Genomic DNA, 24,627 nt, shown 5'->3' on the forward strand with positions numbered 1-24,627 from the left:
GGAGGTTGCAGTGAGCCGAGATCAAGCCACTGCACTCCAGCCTGGGCAACGGAGTGTGACTCCGTCTCAAACTAAACTAAACTACACAAAACAAAACAAAACAAAACAAAACAAGAAGAGATGCTTTCCCTGACCACTCTAAATAAGGTCCCCTGTTACATACTTTTATAAAATACTATACTTTTTTATTTGCACGATCAAATTTTAAAGTGTATGTTTCTCCCCCACTAACGAGGAAAGGACCACACTCATTTGGTTCAGTAAAGTATTCTCAGTTTCTAGCACACAGGAGGATCTCGATAAACAATGAATCAATAGTGAAATGAATGGACATTAGATAAACTTTTAACAACGCTGGAGTGGCACGTTCTCACTATGGACATCTAATATAGACGACTCTCATTTCTGTAACTATTCTTCTCCTTTTTCCTCCACTCATGTTGTAACTTTAAGCATCTATGGCTACTACATGAATATGGAAGAAAACACTCATATGCAATTGTAATATCCCTTGAAAGTGATCTAGGCTCCCACCATTACTTCTTACAGGGAAAATTACTTTTGACAAACACAGTGTTGGGTTGCAAATGTTTTTCCAAAACCAAAAATTTTAAAAATGAGTAACTGTATCAGAAAATGCTTGTATTTGAATATCCTAGTATCACAACTCTGTCAGGCTTAGGAGGAAAAACTAACTAGTATCTGTTAACTATGTATACGTAGATAGATATCTATGTATCTGTCTGTCTGTCCATCCATCTGACCATCTGACCGACTGACCATCCACCCACCCACCCACCCACCCACCCACCCATCCATCCACCCATCCATCCACCCATCCATCCATCCACCCATCCATCCATCCATCCATCCATCCATCCATCCATCCATCCATCCACCCACCCACCCACCCATCCATCCATCCATCCATCCATCCATCCATCCATCCATCCACCCACCCACCCATCCATCCATCCACCCATCCATCTGTCCAACATACTATAGAGTTGAACTGTCCAATACAGTAGCCACTAGGCAGATATGGCCATTAAAATTTACTTTTTAAATAAAAGCAAAATATCAGTTTTTCAGGTGCTCTAGCCACATTTTAAGTGTTCAATAGAAACATGGCTAGAGGCTGCCATCTTGGTAGAACAGACATAAAACATTACCACTGTTTTAGAAAGTTCTATCTGACAGTGCTACTATAAAGACTACAGAGGTTTCAGAAGCCAATAAGCACTTGTGAAGAAAAATGTATACTTATAATATTCACTTTATGCCAAAAAAGTAACTTTTGTTTAGATTTCAAGTCCTTCTAATATTGAGCAGTATTTAGAAATCATATCTGAGCACTAGGAGTGAGCATTGCTACTAAGAAGATAATTTGTTTTCTAGGTATTTGCAGTACCTAGGAAATGCATGTGTGACTATGTGTTTAAGAGAAAAATGTCATGAATTTAAACAAATGTTTCCAATTCCAATTTAAGATTACAAAGACTAAACCCTTAAAACATTTTTACAGTTTTAAAATTTCCATATCTTCTTGCTTCTAGGAATAAGATCTAAGGATAATGTTCTAAAACCAATACTTTGTTTTAAATAATGCTAAGAAAGTATTTTTCCCCTCCCTCCCTTCCTTCTGGAAACTATAGAACATCTGGTTTAGTAAAAGTGAAAGACAGCATTAGAACTGGATTTTATAGCATATATTTCCAGCAGTTTACTAAAGCTACTCAAGTTATTTTTTTTTTCTTTTTTTTTCTTTTTTGGAGATGGAGTCTCACTCTATCACTCAGGCTGGAGTGCAGTGGCATGATCTCGGCTCACTGCAACCTCTGCCGCCCGGGTTCAAGCAATTCTCCTGCCTCAGCCTCCTGAGCAGATGGGATTACAGGCACCTACCACTGCGCCTGGCTAATTTTTGTATTTTTAGTAGAGATGGGGTTTCACCATCTTGGACAGGCTAGTCTTGAACTCCTGATCTCGCATCCACCTGCCTCGGCCTCCTAAAGTGCTGGGATTACAGGCATGAACCACAGCGCCTGGCCTTTTTATGAGAAAAGCGTGGATGTAAAATGGGAAATAATGTACAGATTAAGAAGCTGTATTGATCTAAGACAGACTCTCGGAGAATAAATAATCCAGTTACAAGAACAATGTCCATCTCATCAACATATTAGGTGACTGTGTTATTCTCAGTTGATGCAAATCTACAACTTCTAGAATGTGAGACCAGATGGGGGAGAGGACAAGAATTTCCTTGAGTCACAGTATTAAAACTTGACATATGTAAATTAGAATTTAACAGTAAGTTTGTCACTACTGAATCAACCAGATACGGTCTATAAATATGACATTTCTCTGGGGCCTTCAACCAACCAGAAGAGCAATGCCTCCCCTTGGTACTATGGAGGGCAGTGGTGGTGACAACAGAAGTACCAGTAGTGGCAGATGTTTACTATGGGTTTACTATGTGTCAGAATCTGTTCAAGGTACTTTATACAGATATCATCTCTTTAATGTGGCAGATGTAATAACTATTCCTTTTACAGCTCAGAGAACTAACCCACAAGTAACCTGCCTAAGATCATAATTTGTAAGTGGTGGAAGCCTAATTCCAACCACAGCTTCTACCTCCACAGTCCACTGTCTTAGCCGTTACGGAATACAGCTTCCCTAAGGTTCTGGAATGACCCTCTGAACTGGAAAGCCACAGTATACAAATTTCTGTACCTAACCTATCACTTCTGCATTTCTCAGACTCGACTTCCCTCACATTCAGTAAGCCTACTTTCAGCTTTGTAAGATTACAAAGAAGTCCTCCCAGATGAGATGAGCAAGCCTAAGGAAAAAAACTGGTTTGAAGGTAAGAATCAAAAGATTGAACTTAGACAGTTTCTGGTTGAGGTATCAAGGAAATATTGGTGTAAAGATATGAAATGGGCTGCTGTCTATTTCATAAGTTTGGATCTCAGAAGAGAAAACTGGTCTAAAAATAGAAATTGTGCATGCATACAGTCCCAGCTTTGTGGAAACATAGCTTGAGCCCAGGAGTTCGAGGCCGTAGTGTGCTACGATCATGCCTGTAAGTAGCTACTACAGTCTGGCCCGGACAACGTATCAAGAACCCATCTCTAAATACATAAATAATACAAATATCTGATGTGATAACAATTCCTAAACTGATGATAATGTAGCTAACATTTCTTTAACACCATGTCATGCTTCTTATCCTCAAAGTTTTCCCTCAGGCTTTCTCATCTCAAAAAATTGTACCACTATTCTCCCAGCTGGCCACTAGAAATCCAACGGCCATCTCTGTTTTCTCTTCTATCCTGATCCATACATGTAATTCACCAAATCCTTTTAGCTCTACTTCCAAAAGACATTTTAAATCTACCTATTTCTCTTTATCTCCACTGGCACTGTGGAATCTTTTCAGCTATTGCCTGATCTGCCCAAACTCTTGCACAGACCAAGAGTCTCTCTACACGTTTGTGCTGGTATACCTACTAAAAGAGTTTGTACAACTATGATTAAAAAAATTTTTTTTTATATTTCTTTTTTTCTGCTCACAAATGTACTGAGACAGAATGATTTTAACTTGATAAATTTTTTACATTGAAAGTTTAAAGAGTTGCAAAGATTTAATTTCTTGGGTATTAAAGACTGTTTTTTAAAAAAGCATCACTTTTTTAAAGAAAAGGAAATATCCAATAAAATACAAATACCATACTTGATATCCATCATCATCTATTCAAAAACTGTAGGACAAATTATTATTTACATTTTCCTTTTTCTGACTCTATGTTTCCATTCTACTTCTCCTTAGAATTTTATACTAACGTAATTTACTCTGTGCTAGACTGCTTGTGTGGATCTTTTGTACTTTTCTCAATAAAAATATTTATATAAATTTAAATTTGATATTTTAATATTTTCCTGTGGTCATAACCCTTAAGAATTCTTGTGGACTATCATTAGAATCACTAGTTATATAGTATCAATCAATCAAAACCAATATACATATTAAGTATTATGAGAAAATAATTATTAAACATGAAGAATACATTTTAATTAAAATGTATCTTATTAAACATATTTATCTTAACAAGATTAACGGGACTTTAATACTTTTATTAGTTTAGATATCTCTTGTTAATATTACTATTAATAGAAAGATAAAGGTTCAAGCTGAGCGCAGTGGCTCACGCCTGTAATCCCAGCACTTTGGGAGGCAGAGGTGGGCAGATCACCTGAGGTCAGGAGTTTGAAACCAGCCTGGCCAACATGATGAAACCTCGTTTCTAGTAAAAATGCAAAAAAATTAGCCAGGCGTGGTGGTGGGTACCTTTAGTTCCAGCTACTTGGGAGGCTGAGGTATGAGAATCGCTTGGACCTGGGAGGCGAAGGTTGCAGTGAGCCATGATCCTACCACTGCACTCCAGCGTGGGTGAAGGAGTGAGATTCCATCTCAAAAAAAAAAAAAAGGAAGATAGGGGTTCAGCATCAATTCCATTGGTATGTTTCACTGTTATAGATGTAAGCACTAAGAAAGCTCCATCATATAAACGGATAGGAATGGAAGGAGTTTTGCTGTAGCAATATAACTCGACCCTTTGCATTCCTTCAGAATTACATGCCCCAAACCCGACAGTAACCTGTCATCGAAAATCATTTATAATAATCAACCAATTGGCACTTAATTAGGTTTTATTTCAATTCTGTGGAAAACAAAGAATTGAAAACAATCTGACAGACCCATCCATTATCTTAACGCCAATTCGCTGAACGGCCCCTTTGTTAACATTCCAGAGTTTTCCACCTCTGAGGAACAGAGCACAGAAAGAGTCAGGAGAGTTTTGTCTGTTGTAAAGTGAGGAGTGCAGAACTGTGAAGGGGAAAATGACAAAGGAGAATCTGCACACCTTAGGTGCCTTTTGAGCGGATCAGTTTCAGGGACACGTGTGTTCAGAGGCTGAGGGCCCGTGTCCATGTGCCTTTTGAGCGGATCAGTTTCAGGGACACGTGTGTTCAGAGGCTGAGGGCCCGTGTCCATGTGCCTTTTGAGCGGATCAGTTTCAGGGACACGTGTGTTCAGAGGCTGAGGGCCCGTGTCCATGTGCCTTTTGAGCGGATCAGTTTCAGGGACACGTGTGTTCAGAGGCTGAGGGCCCGTGTCCATGTGCCTTTTGAGCGGATCAGTTTCAGGGACACGTGTGTTCAGAGGCTGAGGGCCCGTGTCCATGTGCCTTTTGAGCGGATCAGTTTCAGGGACACATGTGTTCAGAGGCTGAGGGCCTGTGTCCATGTGCCTTTTGAGCGGATCAGTTTCAGGGACACGTGTGTTCAGAGGCTGAGGACCCGTGTCCATGTGCCTTTTGAGCGGATCAGTTTCAGGGACACGTATGTTCAGAGGCTGAGGGCCCGTGCCCATGTGCCTTTTGGGGAAGCGTTCATGCACTCTCAGGTGTAGGCACACCTCAGTTAGAAGATCTCCAGCCTGGGCTGCTTTAATCGCCCATCTGATCCTCCCCCTTCCAATCTTACCGCCCCCCAATTCATCCTCCACCCAATACCCAGAATGATCTTTTAAAAACATAAATCAGATGATGTCATGCCCTCTTTAAAACTCTTCCATCCCTCTTACGAAGCACAACCTTCTGCCATGGCTCATATAAAAGCCCTGCACAGCTTGCACCGTTCCTGCCCGCCGGTCACATTGGTCTTCCTTAGACATGTTCAGCTCTTCTCCACTTATTACCATTAGAACTGCTGCTTCTGTCCCACTGGTCACATGGTGCGCTTCCTCTCAGCCTTCAGGCTCAGGACAAAGCTACTTTCACAGAGGACCCGCTCTGAGCACTTAATCTAAAATAGCTGCCAACCCTCCAACTTTCAAGAAATGACTGTGTATTTCTGAAAACCCGCTCCTTTGTCATAACTAGTAATTAAATGTTAGTGTCTGTGTCCCCATCTGAACTGTAAGGTCTCAGGCAAGAAACTAAAGCTACTTTGTTTATCACTATGTATTCTCCAGGACTACCACGGCACCCACTGAGTAAGTAATAAAGATCTGTTGAATGAATGAATGAGCAAGTAAACTAAAAATAAATATTGTTCTTTGCTTCAAAGGTTCTCTACTTCCTTGAACAAATAAGCTTGAACATGCTTCATTCAGCATGATCTGATCGTGCACACCTATACAAATGATCTCTCTTACTCTCTCATCTTTTTCTCTTCTTTACATAGTTCTTGCCATTCCTATTTACACTCGACTGTAGCTACTAACTACAACTTGGTTTCCTAGACACTCCCAGCTTTCACCTCTGTTCCCTCTACATGGAATACATTGAACATCTTTCACTTCTTTGCCTAATTCTTTCTTTTTAAGACTCAATTCACACATAAACACCTCCTCCAGGAAGCCTGTAGACCTCCCAAATTTGGATTTCAGGCTTGCCCCCTTCCTCTATTCTCAAAGGTTTGTATTCAGACCTCTATCGTGGTAGTTATCAAACAGAACCATAATTATAAGTTCATTCTTCAGTCTTTCCCAATAAACTATAAGCTTCTTGAAGACAGAGGCTGTATGTATTACCTTTTCATGTTCAGTGCTTAATGCGGCATTTGGAAAAGCACAAGATATTTTTTAAATATTAGCAGAAAAAAAGGCATAAGTGACAGTATAATTTTATTTTCAGAGCATCACTGCCATTTAATAAACGATGAGGGAAATGTAACTTAATATTCAGACCAATAAAGAATTATGTTTATAAAAGTAAATAATAAACTGTGCACTCTGGAAATCGCTAAAAGTAAAAAAGGCAGTAAGAAAGACTAAGGAAAACAACTATAGTTCTCTCCGTGCACGTCGTCTTCTACAGACACACTCCTCTACCAGGTTTGCTTCTGCAGTGGCGACTGTCCATTCTGAAAATGAACTTGGCTGTTCCGGTGGTGGCTGCTGCATATATGACAGGGGAGATTTTCAGCCAATGAAGAACTTTATACATTTAAAAAATGTAATCCTCAAAAATGCTCATTAATGTATAATTACCTAGCAAACCACAGATATAATTTATACTTTACAAGCCAAATAATGTCAAAATGGCAATTTGAAAAAATATCACTGCTTATCACTGAGTATCACGGTTAAAAATGGGGCTTTTAAAAGAAAAATCAAATTCATATGTGCAAATATGTCGTTATTATCATTATTTTTAAAGACAGGGCCTCACTCTGTTGCTCAGGCTGGGATGCAGTGGTACAATCATGGGTCACTGCAGCCTCAAACTCCTGGGCTCAGGTGATCCTCTCACCTCAGTCCCTCAAGCAGCTGGGAATACAGGCGTACCCCATCATGTCCGGCTAATTACAATTTTTTTGTTGTTGTTGTTGAGACGAGGCCTTGCATTGTTGTACAGGCTGGTCTCGAACTCTTGGCTTCAAGCAGTGCTCCAACCTCTGCCTCCCAAAGTGCTGGGATCACAGGCATGAGCCACTGCATCCTGGCCCAGTGAAGATATTTAAATCATTCTTTTAAAATGTTAAAAGAAAATTAAAAAATTTAAAGTTCATAACATCATAGCTGAGCTAAGCATACTGCTCTTTAGCCCCTGGCAATTCTGAGACTTGTTTAGGAGACCTTGTTTACGCTCAGTTTAAGAAAATAGACACATTCAATAAAACACAAAACCCACCAAAAGTTAAACAGAGAAAGGTTCCAGAAACAGAATCCCCATGTCGAAAGGGACAAAGCAAAAGTAAAGGAGCTGTGGGGTTCTCTCCTGTGGGGATCATTCACTTCATCTCTCAATTTGCTTGCACAGGTGAGGGGCACCTTCCTTCATTAGGTCATCACACAACTTCTCTAAATTTCTAGCATGGGCTCAGTGTGGGGCAGCATGTATTAGGAACAAATAAACTGTAAGGGGATCCTGTGAGAACAAAGAAAAGGCATTAAGAGATGTTTTCTTATGGGAGTTCTTCCTTGTTCGAACTTTGGAAGGTTCTATATCTTATTTTAATAAAGTTACGGCTCCCATACAATTTTACTTTGCTGTTGGAGGAATTAAGAGATGTAGATACCCTACCTTTATCAGAGAAAGTCATTCTTTCCCAGAAGCTAAATTTAAGTGAGAAACAGGTAACTTTTGAATCTGAGAAAGAAAATAAGAATAACATTCCTAAACAAAAAAGCCTCATTTAAGGCATTTCAAAAGAACATCTGCAGATTATCTCAGTACATATAATTAACATACATAAGTAAAATTAACAGTGGAGCTAAAAGACAGGAACAGATGGGCTGGGCACGGTGGCTCATGCCTGTAACCCCAGAACTTTTGGAGGCCGAGGTGGGCGGATGACTTGAGGTCAGGAGTTCAAGACCAGCCTGGCCAACATGGTGAAACCCCGTCTCTACTAAAAATACAAAAATTAGCTGGGCATGGTGGCACATGCCTGTAGTCCCAGCTACTTGGGAGGCTGAGGCAGGAGAATGACTTGAACTCAGGAGGCAGAGATTGCAGTGAGCTGAGATCACGCCATTCAACTCCAGTCTGGGTGACAGAGCAAGACTCCATCTCAAAAAGAAAAAAAAAAAAGACATGAAAAGATAAAAATAATAATAATAAATGGGAGAGGAGAGGACAGTAGACGAAGGTTGTAAGGCTTCAGAAGTGTAAACGTAAAAGCAATTTCTTCATACCTCGAACCACTTAAAGTTCAAATAACTGGTCTCATGCAATATTTCACGCAACAGCTTCAGATAGGCAGTGAGTAGCAGAAAGGCAGAAAACAAGAAAACAGAAAAGGAAAAAAAGCATGCAATCAAAAGCAAAAGATATACAGCCACTTTGGGAGACAGTCTGGCAGCTTTTTCCAAAACTCTTACCATATGATCTTACCACAGAATCCGGCAATCACACTCACAGTTATTTACCCAAATGAGCTGAGAATTTATATCCACACCAAAGTCTGCATGTGAATGTTTACAGCAGCTTTATTCCTAAGTGCCAAAAACTGAATGGCACCAAGATGTCCTTCAGCAGCTGAAGGAATGAGCAAACTGTGGCGCATCCACACAATGGAATACTACTTAGAGATAAAGAGAAATGAGCTATCGAGCCACAAAAAGAAGAACCTTAAATGCAGATGCTAAGTGAAAGAAGCCAAGCTGAACATGCTACATACTATATGACTCCAACTATCAGTAAAGGAAAAGGCAAAACTACAGAGGCAGTAAAAAGATCAGGGACGGGGGAGACGGGGGAGGAATAAATCGGTGGCGCATGATACTTTCAAGGCAGTGAAATTACTCTGTATAATAGTGTAATGGCAGATACAGGTCACTACACATTTGGCAAAACACATGGGACTGTGTGCCACAAAAAGTGAACCCTAAGCTATGGACCACACAGTTATAATGTATTAAAACTGGTTCATTAATTTTAACAAATACTACACTAATGCCATATGTTAACAATAGGGGAAACTGAGGTAGAGAAAGGAGTAAATGGAAGCTCTTTGTACTTTCTGCTCAATTTTTCTGTAAACCTAAAAACTGCAAAGTCTATTAACCATAAATAAAACATACCCCTAAAGCATATTATAATCAGTTCACACAATAGCCTCAAAAAGGAAAACACATAACAGAAGTCTATAACCCATAGTGACATGATCTATTATTAATTGCCAAAGTCTCTGCATGATCTCTGATGTTTAATACTTGTCAATAAACAATGAGGCCAAAGCAGAAGAAAAATCTTTATTTGAAAAATAAAGGAGAGAATATAAAAAGGGTAAAATCAAGATAAAAGAAAATTCCTCCCCACCCTTGGGTGACACAATGGCTGTCACCGTCCCTTCTCTGGAGCTCTCCACTACCCAAGTTCCAGGTGACTGTGCATTAGGAACATATCCGAAGAAAGAGTAGACAAGGTATTCATCTAGGAACAGGGTACTGAAAGGCACTCATTCTGCAAAAGGTTCAATGATCTCTCAGCTTTGCTAACGAAGTTGGTCTTTCTACACTTGACACTAAAGAAACCATATCTTTGCATCCCACAGAGCTATGAAGGGGCTCCCTGGGGAACACGCTATGTCTGCCTTGGAAACGTGCCCTTCTTTACTGTACCTACCTTAACTCAAAATAACACCAGTGGTCTGACCAAGGGGTTCCTAGAAAGATTCCTGTCACCCTCTCATTGAGCATTTTTTCCCTCTTTAACATTTATATTTCTCCCACTAAGAAATGGAAAGGAAACAATTACTGCAAAATTAAGTGCTATGAACCTATGTGTCAGATGGATTTGAAATCTTAAATCACATTCTCATAATGGGAGCTGGGATTATAACCTTCACTTGTTAAAACTATTTCTTCCATTCACACTTCCCATCTGTAGTTATTCATGAAAAGTCAATGAAAAGTCAAAAGCAAGAGTACGGAGATCTTAAAAGACGCAGGAAATACGTCGAACAAGCACCACAAACTGCCGCGCAGAGCTCTTCGGCAAGCCCCTCCGAGGCTGCGACAGGCTTATCCGGGACTCGTGTACGGTTTCTACGCCCTTCACACTCACTATTAACCTCAACTTGTTACAACCTCAACTCTTCTCTTCAGTGAGGCAGGGTATGAAATGAATAAACTATTAGCTATTTGGAATTAACGTTTTTCAGTCAGAAATGTTTGTGTCTTTTTTTTTTTTTTGCCAGGCACGGTAGCTCATGCCTGTAATCCCAGCACTTTGGGAGGCCGGGGCGGGTGGATCACCTGAGGTCAGGAGTTCGAGACCAGCTTGACCAACACAGTGAAACCGCAACTTTACTAAAAACACAAAAGTTAGCTGGGCGTGCTGGCAGGTGTCTGTAATCCCAGCTACTTGGGAGGCTGAGGCAGGGGAATCGCTTGAACCCGGGAGGCGGAGGTTGCAGTGAGCTGAGATAGCGCCATCGCACTCCAGCCTGGGGGACAAGAGTGAGACTCCGTCTCAAAAAAAAAAAAAAAAAAAAAAAAGTTCGCGTTTTTCTTTCCATTTAAAAGCCAGGGTTGTGCCCAGTCTTGTAGCAGACAGATAAGCTCCATTTCACCTCATCCAATATATTAGCACATGCTACATAAATATATATGGGATCAGACCTAAGTTATTAACGCAGAGACTGCTGTGTTAACATGAGTCAATTCTCATACAACTTTATTTCGATTCTTATTTAAGAAACAGCAGACAAGGCATTTATCTAGGAACAGGGTACTGAAAGGCACTCATTCTGCGAAATGTTCAATTCTCTCTCAGCTTTGCTAATAAAGTTGGTCTTTCTTTCTACACTTGACAGAAAAGAAACCATATCCTTGTATCTAATACCGCTGTGAAGGAACTCCTTGGGACTTACACTCTATGAAGTGCTTTTGAAACCCTATAAACATACAATATGTGTAGTTTACCTAAACTATACTGGTTGTGTTTTACCGTTTGGTTAACCAGCAGCATTGCTTGGAACTGTATGAAATAGCAGACCTGTTTTTCAGCATTGGTCCTGGCTGATTCCTCTTGTGCTAGCACCATTTCCCGCTCTGCAGTTATCTGTACACTTTCTCTTAGTGCTTCTTCCAGCTCTTCAATCCTGTCATCCTTCTTACGGAGACTGTCCTAGAAAATGATGGAAGACTAGGTGAAGTAGATTAATTACTTAACCCTTTAAGGAAGGGCTGTTTACTTATTCAATGTCCTTCCCATCAGAAGCAAATCCAACAAGATATCGTCACAGAGGACACAATAAAGAAAGCAAGGAAAGAAAAGAAGTAAAGGAGGCTGAAGTAGTATATTATTAAGAGCCAAGCGTCAAGTTAGTCAAGCAAGATAAACGTGAGGAATTTGCCCTCTGTAACAGAGAATAAAACTATGTTAGACAGCAGAGGTGGCAAGGGCTTGATTATCTAAAAGTACAAAGTTGTTTTCGAACTACTCTCTAAGCATAAAGCCAGCTTTGATGAAATGATAATTAGATTGAATATCAAAACATTCTCTTTTCCTGCAGTGAAGCCGAGATGAGAAAAGTGCAGTAAACAGCATGATCTTTCAGATTATATTCTTCATAGACAATTGTTGGCAAACAATTTCTTAAAAGATATTAAAAAGCAAGTGACGCATCCTCATATTTCAAGAATGTGTGGTTTTCTCATAATCTCATATGAGAAAACCAAAAACGACGACTGGATGTAAGTGACTGGTCTGGCTAAGAATGAGCCATGTTATTAGCCAACCAAGCAATCCCCAGCCCTGATGTTCCACACAAGTTTAAAACGCAGCTTCTGGAGAGGCGGATGCTGATCTCTCGGAAAGTCAAACAGAATCCTACAGAACGCTGAGTTCATGTAAGACAGGAGAGATGTTAAGAGGAGTTCAAGTAGGATGGAGAACTGAGTCATCAGGTTATTGGAAGCACTTCCTTCTTCAACTTCTTACGAAACTAGAGGATTAAGAATAAAGTGCTTCCTCTTAAAATATATATAAAACAAAAGAACAAGACTTGCTAAACCATTCTCCAATTTTCAGAACACTCATATCAGGAAAAGATACCTAAGAATTTTTTCTTTTATCTGAGAAACTCAATTATACTGCAGTCCACTTTTGTAAGGCCTTTTTGACAACTTTACCTTCAAAAATCTAGAACTTGAAATCCGTCAAAGATAAGTCAGATTTTTCTCCCCATTTTGGAAGAACAGCATCATTATTTCACATTCTTCTTAATAAACAGTTGATAAATCTTTTGCTCTCTCATTTTTCTAAACTTTAAAAAATGAGAGTTAGGAAAAACTTCACATTTTGGTGATGTACGTTATATTCACGTTAAGAGAAAAGTTTTCATTCTTCTCAGAGAACTGTGGTTCTTCACAGTTATAAAATACTGTGATCTATTCCCATAAGTAAGGTTCTGTTTTATGCAGGGCAGTTTAGCTGTATCAAACAAAACAAAACCAAACCAAAAAAAACGCTCTCTGTTGAAATCTTTGTTCCCTCTGTTGACTTGCCATGAACAGCAGAGTACAGCGGAGGTTTTTAAAGAATGTCATGCAGAGAGACAAGGGACGATGCCAGTCAAAACAAAGGCCAAGGTGGCTTCTTCAGAATCAAAGAAAACTAAACATAAAAGAAGGATTATGAAGTAAGAGATGGATGCAATGATTAGTTCAGTCTTCTCAAACCCTCTAATGAATGAGAATGACCATATTTGTAGTAATATGGGATTCTAAAATACAGATTGCTGTAAGTATAAAGAAGCATAAAGAAACATTATTAACACATAAAGTTGAAAATGTTTCTCATCAGCTCCTTGTGGAGAACCCAGTACTATGTCTTTGTACGGTCTACCCTATCCCACTCTTCAACTGTTTCTTGGAAGTCTCCTGAGAGGCTTCTATTATCTAAATTGAGGCTCAAACAGTTAATTCCAAATAACTTCCCAGGAATCTATTTCAAGCAAACAACTTTACTTGTACATCTGCGTGGGGTAAAAATAGCTTTGTGGCTGTATCAATAAAAAACTTTTAGGGAGAAAATGATGAGTAATTTGTCATAATGCAGAGAATCAAGTTTTCATAATATTTCATTGTGAAACTCATTTCATAACTTTATCGGAAACCAGCAGTGAAACTAGAGTCTGCCACACGAGCTCAGTGTTCACGGCCTTATTTAAAAAAGGATTTCTGGAATTAATCGCAAAGCCTGGTTCAAAATCTTTCTTAATAATAAGGATGAAAAACAAAAGCCAAGTGACACTACAAATAAAAGGAAACGGCTGATAAGTAATATTTAGGTGATATTATAAGTTACATTTCAATGTAAAGCTGAGTATGGAATCATTTGCTTAGTCTAAGGCAACTGGATCAAACTAGGATAGTATAATGCAAGAGAATCAAGACAGCAAATACCTCTCTCACCTTTATTTACAAAGTCCAGAATTACTTAATCTATCGAGTGGGTAAAATCTGGCACCAATTTTAGTTTTGGAATCTTGAGAGATCTGCTAAAATAAACCAAGGAAGTTTCTCTTGTGTTGAACCACAGCTTGAATCTCCTATTTAATTTAATAAAATGTTGAGCCAGTGTAAGAAATAAACAGGAAAGCCTTTGAGTGCTACAAATACCAGGGTAGCAATAGCACTGCTAGGTAACATTTATAATCATTCTTTCTTGCCTCGCTCTTGCGAAAAGATTAAATCCATCATTTGGTGCTTAGATGATAATATGAATACTCTTTTTTTAAAGTTTAGAACACTAAGGGAAAGAAAACATCTTGAAAACTTTTAGAAAGGCCAAAAACGATCACTTGTCAAATCAAAAAATCAGAAGACATTGGAGTTTTTAAAGGCAACACAGGAAACTAGAAGACAATTTGAGTAATGCTTTCAAAACTCTAAGGGGGAAAAAATGATTACCAATCTAGAATTCTGTATCTAAACTACCAATCAAATATGGGAGTTGAATGCAAAATCCCCCCCCAAAAAAGGACCTCACTCAGCGACTCTCTCAGGAAGCTACTAGGGTATACTCTATAAAACGAAGAGGTAAACCTGGAAAGAAGATGTGGGATCCAGAGAACAGGAGCTCTATCACAGGTGAGTGGTGAAGGGAACCATAAGGATGACACAACCTAGAGACTAAGTACACATTACTTAGCAGAGAAAGGAAATTAATTTTTCCTAGAAAAAAAGCAGATGTACAGATTATCTGAGGGCAATTAATAAGGGCTGATGTATTTTTACAGTAGTAATGATACTGGGAGGAATTTTACGGGTGTAGAAAGGAATCTGGGAACAGATACCCAAGACAGGAAAAACAAAAAGGAAAACTAAGGTACACTAGGAAAAACCAAAATGTAAATCATAATATATTATGTGCCTCAGTTTTAATAATGTAGACCTGGAGATAATTATGTTGGAAGGATAGAAAGAAGGAATTGTGTGTTGGTCTGTGTAAAAACACTAATTCCTCATCATCTATGATAAGAAGTCAACAGATGATGCTCAAATAAGAAAAATAATAGAACAATAATATAAAAATGTCATTTGGAAAGATAAAAATAAACGACAGTAGAAACCACCAAAAGAGATGAAAGTGGTCATCTCAGAGGAAGAGGAATCAGAGTTACACAAGGATAACAGAAGTGACTATTATTCTGAGACATGTAAGTATTATTTGTGTAAATAATATAAAATATATATTGTCCTGATATAAAATCAAAAGCAAATTGAAAAATATCTTAAAAGAGCATCTTGCACTGCAAAGAAATCAGTAAGGATATAAAGAGACCTTCTGGAAATAGTTACAACTGTCATTTTTAGGTAACAGATACTCTCAATATGTAAGTGAACTGTTTACTGTGAAAAGAGAAAAGCAGACCAGGCAAACACATCTTCAGGCAGTGCTCATGATCAAAAGAAAGGTAAAGAGAACAAAACACATATGGATTATACATCACTGTGTTCTTCAGCTTTTTATTCAAAAGTCCTATGAATTTCTTCATAGCAATATTTTACAGAAGTGGGTCAGAATTATGAGAAATTCCTTTCAAGTCTTTTGATAACCATGGGATAGTCTAAATAAGAACATTTTTAAAAAGGGACAATATTATCACAATAAGTTCTTCCATAAATTCTGAAGATCCTGAAGATAAATCTCAAACTTAAAAAGAAAAATCTCTGATCTGTCAATGCCAGACTTTGAGTTGAAGAAGTGACAGTTATCACCAGCTTCCTGGAAACTGAATGAGACAATAAGATGTCATATTAGACTTGAGAAGGTATGAAATGCAACAGAGTTCACATACTTCTGCTCTCAGGACCACATCTGATTGAAGTAAGGGGATGTGCTAAAACCCCTGGAAAGTGCTTCCTGGTGGCTCAAGTGCAAGAGGGATCATACCACGTGTGGCCCGAGGCTTGGAATATATGCTTTACATGTTAAAGTGTATTTTCTCCTTCAAAAAGTCCACATTCACCAACCTTCATGATAAACTATGAGACAGTAAAAGCCATTCTGAGTCTGTAATGCTGAAGGAATCTACATATACTATCTACTATCCCTAACTCCTCCTCTCCCTATATTCCTTAGGTTTGAAGGATCTGAAGCATCTGGAAATTAGGAAGTTGACTTACTGGAACTAAATGTAGCTAGAGATTAAGGTATGTCATGCCACACTTAATCTGTGAAAATCATACCTGTTGTTTATAGGCATTCTTAATCTGCTGCTAGCTTAGAAGAAAACGTTCTTCTTTAGTTAATATACTATTTGTACTGTCCAATGCAGGAGCCACTAGCAACAAGTAGCTACTGAGCCATTGAATGTGGCTAGTCCAAATTGAGATGTGCTATAAACACACACTAAATTTCACAAACTTAGTCTTAAACAAAAGAAGGTACAACACTTCTTTAAGAATTTTCATACTGATTATATGCTAAAATAATATTTTGGATATATTTGAATAAAGAAAACATTATTAAATATCATCTGTTTCCTTTTAGTTTTTTAAATGAGACTATTAGAAAATTCAAAATTATACATGTGGCTCACATTATATTTCTACTGGAGAATGTGGCAGTAGTTAGAGCAGTTTTTACATATGAAATAAATCTATAAAAGGCTATATGACACATCATGTTTTACATACATTTTTAACTCTTTTCCCAGCTTACAGGCTATCAGCAGACAAATAGGAGTTATATAGGTGATAAACACCAACAAAAGCTCCAACAGTACCCAACCCTGATAATTACCATGGTGATAATATTAATAAAACAATTTAAAATAGCGTTTACTACTCTAACAGAGAAAACCAAACTGTGGATTTAGGGGAAAAAAATCAGACTATGGTAGAGCACCTTAATACTAAAAATATAAAATACTTGTAATCATTGTTTATTGTTGTATTAATGAGTTACTTCAAAACTCAGCAGCATAAGACAACAGTGAATACTGATTATCTCACACAGACTGTGTGGGTCAGGAACTCAAAAGCAGCTTAGCTGAACAGTTCTGGTGCCAGGGTTTCTTATGAGGTTGTAGCCAAGATGTCAACCAGGCTGCAGTCCTTGCTTCCACTTAGACGGCTGGCGAGGTGGCGCAGCTATTGGCAAGAGACCTCTGTTCCTCTCCACGGGGCGGCCTGAGTGTCTTACGACAGAGGCCGGCCTTCGCCAGGGCCAGGGACTCAGGAGTGCAAGGCAGCTGCATCAGCGTCTTTTGGATCTAGCTTCAGAAGTTGGCGCCATCACTTCTGCCTTCCTGTACAGTTCATGAGACCGATCCTGACAGGGTGTGGGAGAGGACCACACAAGGGCATGCACACCAGGAGGTAAAGGATGACTTGGAGTCAAACGGAAGGAGGGTGTCACACAATCTGAGGATGTAGCTCCAGTATAACAAAACTGGATTACTGATGAAGACCAAATTCCTTCTCAAAGACAAATGCCTGTTAGGCTAACAGGACCTCTACTACAAAAACACAGCTGCCGGTATGAGACTGTATTAAAATGGAACCCGAACATACCTAAAATCTAAAGGCAGATATTAAGGACACTACAGAATTGAGGTATGGCTCAGCATTTCACTGAATGTGAAACCAGCAAAACACGCATTACATCAGGAATTATTCAGAATAAACTCTGCGAATGAACTGAATTCTAATAAGATATTTTCTTGTGACTATGATTACAAATTAGAGTAATTCAACATATTCATAAATAGTTCAACACCAAGATTACTCAGCGATAGGCCAATCATCAAAGTTCAACTGAAAAAAAATTGGGCAAATGTTTTAAGAGATATACAATGGAGGTTCATGAATAAGCTTAGTCATCACATTTGAGTGAATCCTCACATTTGACTGTTGGGAATCAATTTTTTTTTTTTTTTAAGAAATATGAGAATGAAATACTCAGAGTCTATTGGCCCCCAATGAATAAAGACCCTCCTTCAACTCCTGTTTCCTCATGAATTTTCATTATAACTGATTCTAGTCTTAAAGTAGACACGGGAAAAAGTTTAAAAAAAAAAAAAAGCCAAAAACAGAGTCCAATTTTAAATTATAACTGTGTATTTCAAAATTGTTTTTGAAGAAGTAGATTTCATCAGAGTGAACAGGCAACCTACAGAATGGGAGAAAATTTTTGCAATCTATCCATCTGACCAAGGGCTAATATCCAGAATCTACAAAGAACTTAAACAAATTTACAAGAAAAAAGCAAACCCCATCAAAAAATGGGCAAAGGATATGAAAAGGCACTTCTCAAAAGAAGACATTTATGCAGCCAACAGACATATGAAAAAATGCTCATCATCACTGGTCATTAGAGAAATGCAAATCAAAACCACAATGAGATACCATCTCACGCCAGTTAGAATGGTGATCATTAAACTCACACCTATAATCCCAGCACTTTGGGAGGCTGAGATGGGCGGATCACGAGGTCAGGAGACTGAGACCATCCTGGCTAACATGGTGAAACCCTGTCTCTACTAAAAAAAAAATACAAAAAAAATTAGCCGGGCCTGGTGGCGAGCGCCTGTAGTCCCAGCTACTCAGGAGGCTGAGTCGGGAGAATGGCGTGAACCTGGGAGGTGGAGCTTGCAGTGAGCCGAGATTGAGCCACTGCACTCCAGCCTGGGCGACAGAGTGAGACTCCGTCTCAAAAAACCAAACCAAACCAAACCAAACCAAACCAAAACAAAACAAAACAAAACAAACTCAGGAAACAACAGATGCTGAAGAGGTTGTGGAAAAACAGGAACCCTTTTACACTGTTGGCAGTGTAAATTAGTTCAACCATTGTGGAAGACAGTGTGGTGATTCCTCAAGGATCTAGAACTAGAAACACCATTTGACCTGGCAATCCCATTACTGGGTATATACCCAAAGGATTATAAACCATTCTATGATAAAGACACATGCACACGTATGTTTATTGCGGCACTATTCACAATAGCAAAGACTTGGAACCAACCCAAATGCCCGTCAATGATAGACTGGATTAAGAAAATGTGGCACATATACACCATGGAATACTATGCAGCCATAAAAAAGGATAAGTTCATGTCCTTTGCAGGGACATGGATGAAAACATGTCCTGGAATATAATTCTCAGCAAACTAACACAAGAACAGAAAACCAAACACCGCATGTTCTCACTCATAAGTGGGAGTTGAACAATCAGAACACATGGACATAGGGAGGAGAACATCACACACTGGGGCCGGTTGGTGGGGTGTGGGGCTGGGGGAAGGATAACATTAGGAGAAATACCTCATGTAGGTAATGGGTTGATTGATGCAGCAAATCACCATGGCACGTATATACCTACGTGACAAACCTGCACATTCTGCACACAGAACCCAGAACTTAAAGTATTTAAAAAAAAAAAAAAGTAGATTTGAGATGTTTTCACCACAAAGAAATGATAAGTATGTGAGACGATGGATATGTTAATTAGCCTGATTTGATCGTTCCACAATGCATATATGTATTCAAACATCACCATACATATGTACAATTATTATTTGTCAATTAAAAATAAAGCCTGTAATCCCATCACTTTGGGAAGCTGAGGTGGGTGGATCACCTGAGGTCAGGAGTTCAAGACCAGTCTGGCCAACATGGTGAAACCCCATCTCTACTAAAAATACAAAAATTATCCAGGGTGGTGGTGCACACCTGTAATCCCAGCCACTTGGGAGGCTGAAGCAGGGAGAACTGCCTGAACTGGGGAGACAGTGGTTGTAGTGAGCCAAGATTATGCCACTGCACTCCAGCCTGGGAGAGGGAATAAGACTCTGGCTCAAAAAAATATATAAAATAAAATAAAATTTTAAAAATTTCAAAGGGGAATTATTAGGTTGGTGCCAAATCAATTGTGGTTTTTGCCATTAATACATGTACTGTTTGTAGATAAGCCATTTTATAGCACTCATTAATTAGAAAAAAGCATTAAATTGGCAGCCTAGGGGAATAAGACTAAGTAGAGAGAGAGTTTTATTTCATTCACCTACCCTACCTTGGTTATTTCACTCTGCTTAAACAATTCAGGCAACCCAAAATTTAGAAATGTACAGTGTGTCACAGACATCTCACGTAATAGCTATCTAGAGATAGTAAAAGAACAGGCTTTATCATTTCAAATATTTCATATCACCTAAAATGAAAGCAGTATCTTTAGAGTTTTACTTCAACTGCTATTAATCACATTTGCACTCACCAAAACGAACCCAGACCATTTTTCCCACCACTAGATTACGTAACTGAAGCCTACTTTTGCCAATCTCATATATTTGCTGAAATCAAATAAGAATACTTCCCTCACAGAGTATAGGGTTCACAGCAGGAGGTCTGTGTGACTACTTTGAGGGGTCTGGTAGAGGGAGAAGAAGGAAGACCTTTCAAAGAATTCCTCAACTCGGCCGGGTGCGGTGGCTCAAGCCTGTAATCCCAGCACTTTGGGAGGCCGAGGCGGGCGGATCACAAGGTCAGGAGATCGAGACCACAGTGAAACCCCGTCTCTACTAAAAATACAAAAAATTAGCCGGGCGCGGTGGCGGGCGCCTGTAGTCCCAGCTACTCAGGAGGCTGAGGCAGGAGAATGGCGGGAACCCGGGAGGCGGAGCTTGCAGTGAGCCGAGATCGCGCCACTGCACTCCAGCCTGGGCAACAGCGTGAGACTCTGTCTCAAAAAAAAAAAAAAAAAAAAAAAAAAGAATTCCTCATCTCCTTAAATAAGAAGACTCCTGTATTCAAAGAGACGAGGGCAGAAGTTGGGGCAGCCTAACTACAGCTTCACTCAGGCAGATTAACCGGGAGAGGCTGGACTCTACAGCAACTCTCACGATACCACTCCCAATACATCTCTCAGAATTTTACTTCTTGGCGTCAGCTCTGTCAACACCAAACTACACAGCAATGCAGCTGTAAGACTCTAGCCTCCGTTGCCTTTTAAAAAAATTTTTTTTAGATGGAGTTTCGCTCTTGTCGCCCAGGCTGGAGTGCAATGGCTCGATCTCGGCTCACCGCAACCTCCGCCTCCCAGGTTCAAGCGATTCTCCTGCCTCGGCCTCCAGAGTAGCTGGGATTACAGGCAGGCACCGCCACGCCCGGCTAAGTTTGTATTTTTCGTAGAGATGGGGTTTCTCCATGTTGGCCAGGCTGGTCTTGAACCCCCGACCTCAGGTGATCCGCCCGCCTCGGCCTCCCAAAGTGCTGGGATTACAGGTGTGAGCCACTGCGCCCGGCTAACTGCCTTTCTTTCCAATCAAACGTTCAATCAGAAAAGCAAAGGCAAAGGAGAAACCACAATTAAAATTTAATTTGTTGTTCCCTCAGAAACTGTTAATAAGGCTGTATAGTAACGTAAAGAAGAGCTACTTGATAACGGTAGATCTCACTATGCTTTTGCCTTTTTCTGCAGCAGAAAGGAGGCCAATTCCGATTTCACAGAGATTACCCAAAGCAACAATCTCCCACATTCTCTCCTCCCTCCCCCAACTCTCATTCTGACATGGTAACGGAAGTCATTTATTTGAATTAATAATAAGAGCTGCTGCCTTGGAAGTAAACACCACTTACCAGATAGACTTTAACCTGTTCTGAACGATATTAATGTTAACTGCTATCCATTATCCTTAATGTAAAGAGACAGTAATTCTTTATTACCCTCAACCCCACTGCTTATTCTGCCTCCCTCTTCCCCATCCCCCAAGCATATATACACATCCAGAAGATTTCATTAAAATCATTCAACATGTCAGAATTCATTTACCAACTTCTCAGATGCTTTGTGGGGAAAAATACTGAAGCCATATGCATTGATGAAGTGAAAGCTAGCATAACACAGAGACAGAACTTGGTTACATACCAACTACTTTAAGGCAATACTGTGGGTTAAAATTTAAAAATATTCTCTGCCTCCTTCTCTTTAAAACTCCTCAAATATCTCCCCTCAGTTAGAGTGCTGCTCTGTTATAACCTCAATTGTTAAAAACCAAAGTCAAAACAAAAGCAGATGTATTTCATTAAATAAACAGAAAAGTACACATATAAAAATGATGCTTTATATCAATGAATTTTACAGAACATATAGCACAAATATCCCATATAGACTGGGAAGGTTCTCATCTTGAAAATCATGGTAGCTGAGTATGAGAAACTTGGGCAAGGACATGTGGTTTACCTAATCCTAGGACACTATAAATCTTTGATCTGTAATGCTTATAAAAAGAACAAGCATACGTTTTCAAAGTCTTTACCGAAAATTCCCCAAAATAACTTTTCCTTAAAATAACAGACACTGATGTAGTCCGTAAGAGGCTGACTTTTGCCTCTGAGGTCTTAGAAAACGGACTATTTACATACCTGATTCTGTTCTCTCAAAAAATAAAAGGATTAGTATTCAGTGGCATAATAAGGCAACTATAATTAACAACACTTTGTTGTACATGTTAAAATACCTAAAAGAACAGAATTATAATGTTCCTAACACAGAGAAATGATAAATGCTTGAGGTGATGAGTGCCCTAATTACCCTGATCTGGTCATTACACATTGCAAGCTTGTATCAAAACATCACGCGTACCTCGCAAATATGTGTAACTATTATGTATCCCTTATAATTAAAAATAAAATTTAAGAGAAAAAAGAATCTCACTGGAGACTTTTGCTTCCAAATGCAAACCAAGAAGATCTCACACAACACAAAGGAAAGGAGTAAACCATTCATCTCGCTGAGAACGTAGTGTCCGCTTTTTGATAATTTTAGTGCCTAAAGTAATTTTATTCATCATTTTATGGAGAGCACGTTAGTCCTATCAATAAACAGTCTTTCAATAAATTTCACTGCTATTAAATTGAACTGACATGTGGTCAGAGGGAAAAGTACTATAGAGTCCATTTCAAACACTTCAGAATTTAAAAAAATAATGTTAACCCATGATTTTGCTTTTTTTCTAAATGGTAAAAAATGGCCCAGTTTGAGATAGGAGTTTTTAAAAGCTGCACACAATTTGTATAGATGCTTCACCTGCAGTAAAAGAGAATTTTCACGCGTAATTTCAGCAACTATCCACAGGGATGTAAAAACAGATGCTGATTTATAGGCAAACTTTTCCATTGTGATCCGTTACTCTAACATTCATTAAGAACACCATAAAAACTCACCTACGACAATATTCTATACAGAAAAAGCCCTGTTTTACTAAGAAAAAATTTTTATTAAAAAGGAAGAGGCTGGGCGCGGTGGCTCAAGCCTGTAATCCCAGCACTTTGGGAGGCCGAGACGGGCGGATCACGAGGTCAGGAGATCGAGACCATCCCGGCTAACACGGTGAAACCCCGTCTCTACTAAAAATACAAAAAACTAGCCGGGCGAGGTGGCGGGCGCCTGTAGTCCCAGCTACTCGGGAGGCTGAGGCAGGAGAATGGCGTAAACCCGGGAGGCGGAGCTTGCAGTGAGCTGAGATCCGGCCACTGCACTCCAGCCTGGGCGACAGAGCGAGACTCCGTCTCAAAAAGAAAAAAAAGGAAGAAATGATACAGGGTTAAACATTTAAATAGGTGAAGGAGAAGTTCTAGAAACAGGAAACCAAAATTTATTTTTGCAAAAACAAGAACATTAATAAATTAGATGTACCCAGCATGTGACAAATCACATACTATTTCTAGAAACAGTATTTCTAAAAAGATGTCAGACAATCTTAATTTTTATAAAAGGCTTTCTTAAATAATTATCCTCCTGGCAAATCTAAAAATGAAGTATAAGAAGTGTTCATCTCAGAAAGGAAAAAAATCTCTTATCAAAATGAAGAAACTGTTTTTGTAGACAGAGTTAAATCAAATTACAGAGAAAAACACAAATGTTTCGTTGACTATATATCTAAGAAGAGAATATGCTTAAATATATGTAAAGCTGATTTTCCCCGTCTCTATTTCCATTGTTTCACTTTCTTTGAACTTTATTCTTAATATTCATTGGTCTTGGGAGAGCTGACTCAGCACCACAGCGTTCTTTCAGCAGTTCCATTAATCTCTCACAACAACCTCTTTCAAGGTTAAATTCAGATACTTATCTTTGTTATAAAGAAAAACAAAGCCCCAAACTACTATTGATAGGAGCCTCCTTTCAGTCCACTCTACTTTGTATTATTAGGATGTGACTAAAACTTATAGCCTTGCCGAAAGGTATATCTGAGTGTTACTGCTCAAAGAATTAATATTCTCAACTAAGGGAAGATGGCATTTCCCGTGTTAAAACATACAAGGCTCTTAAAGGACAGCCTACGGAATTTTAGAGAATATTTATTAGGATGCTGAACTGAATATCATTCCATTTCAAAAAAATTATAACTAAATTAAATTTTATTATTTATAACTCAACAAGTACAGCTATAATTAATGAACCTATGTAAAACAATGTTTAAGAAAAACTAAAAAGAAACTTTAAAGCAATTCTTCACTTAAGGCAGACATAAACTAGTTGAGAAGGGAAAATTAAATTGGTTAAGTCACACAGGCAATTATAAAACAATGTATTGAAAAGTATGTCAACAATAAAGCACGATTAAACATACAGGCTAAGGAACAATGGG

General features: G+C 38.9%; 1 protein-coding gene across 9 annotated transcripts in view; it reads right to left on the reverse strand.

Moving 5' to 3' along the window:
- Nucleotides 1-24,627, reverse strand: part of LOC105484242 (ELKS/RAB6-interacting/CAST family member 1) — a 541,895-nt gene that overhangs the window by 259,341 nt on the left and 257,927 nt on the right. For 6 of the 9 annotated variants that reach the window (XM_071070649.1, XM_071070651.1, XM_071070648.1 and 3 more), the window contains one exon: nt 11,520-11,651. The exons of the other annotated variants lie outside the window; for them this stretch is intronic. In XM_071070649.1, the coding sequence (XP_070926750.1) occupies nt 11,520-11,651 (132 nt within the window). The remainder of the gene's footprint in view (nt 1-11,519; nt 11,652-24,627) is intronic. 9 annotated transcript variants of the gene reach the window in all.

The sequence above is a fragment of the Macaca nemestrina genome, chromosome 10 (genome assembly GCF_043159975.1).
Source record: "Macaca nemestrina isolate mMacNem1 chromosome 10, mMacNem.hap1, whole genome shotgun sequence".
Taxonomy (NCBI): Eukaryota; Metazoa; Chordata; class Mammalia; order Primates; family Cercopithecidae; genus Macaca; species Macaca nemestrina.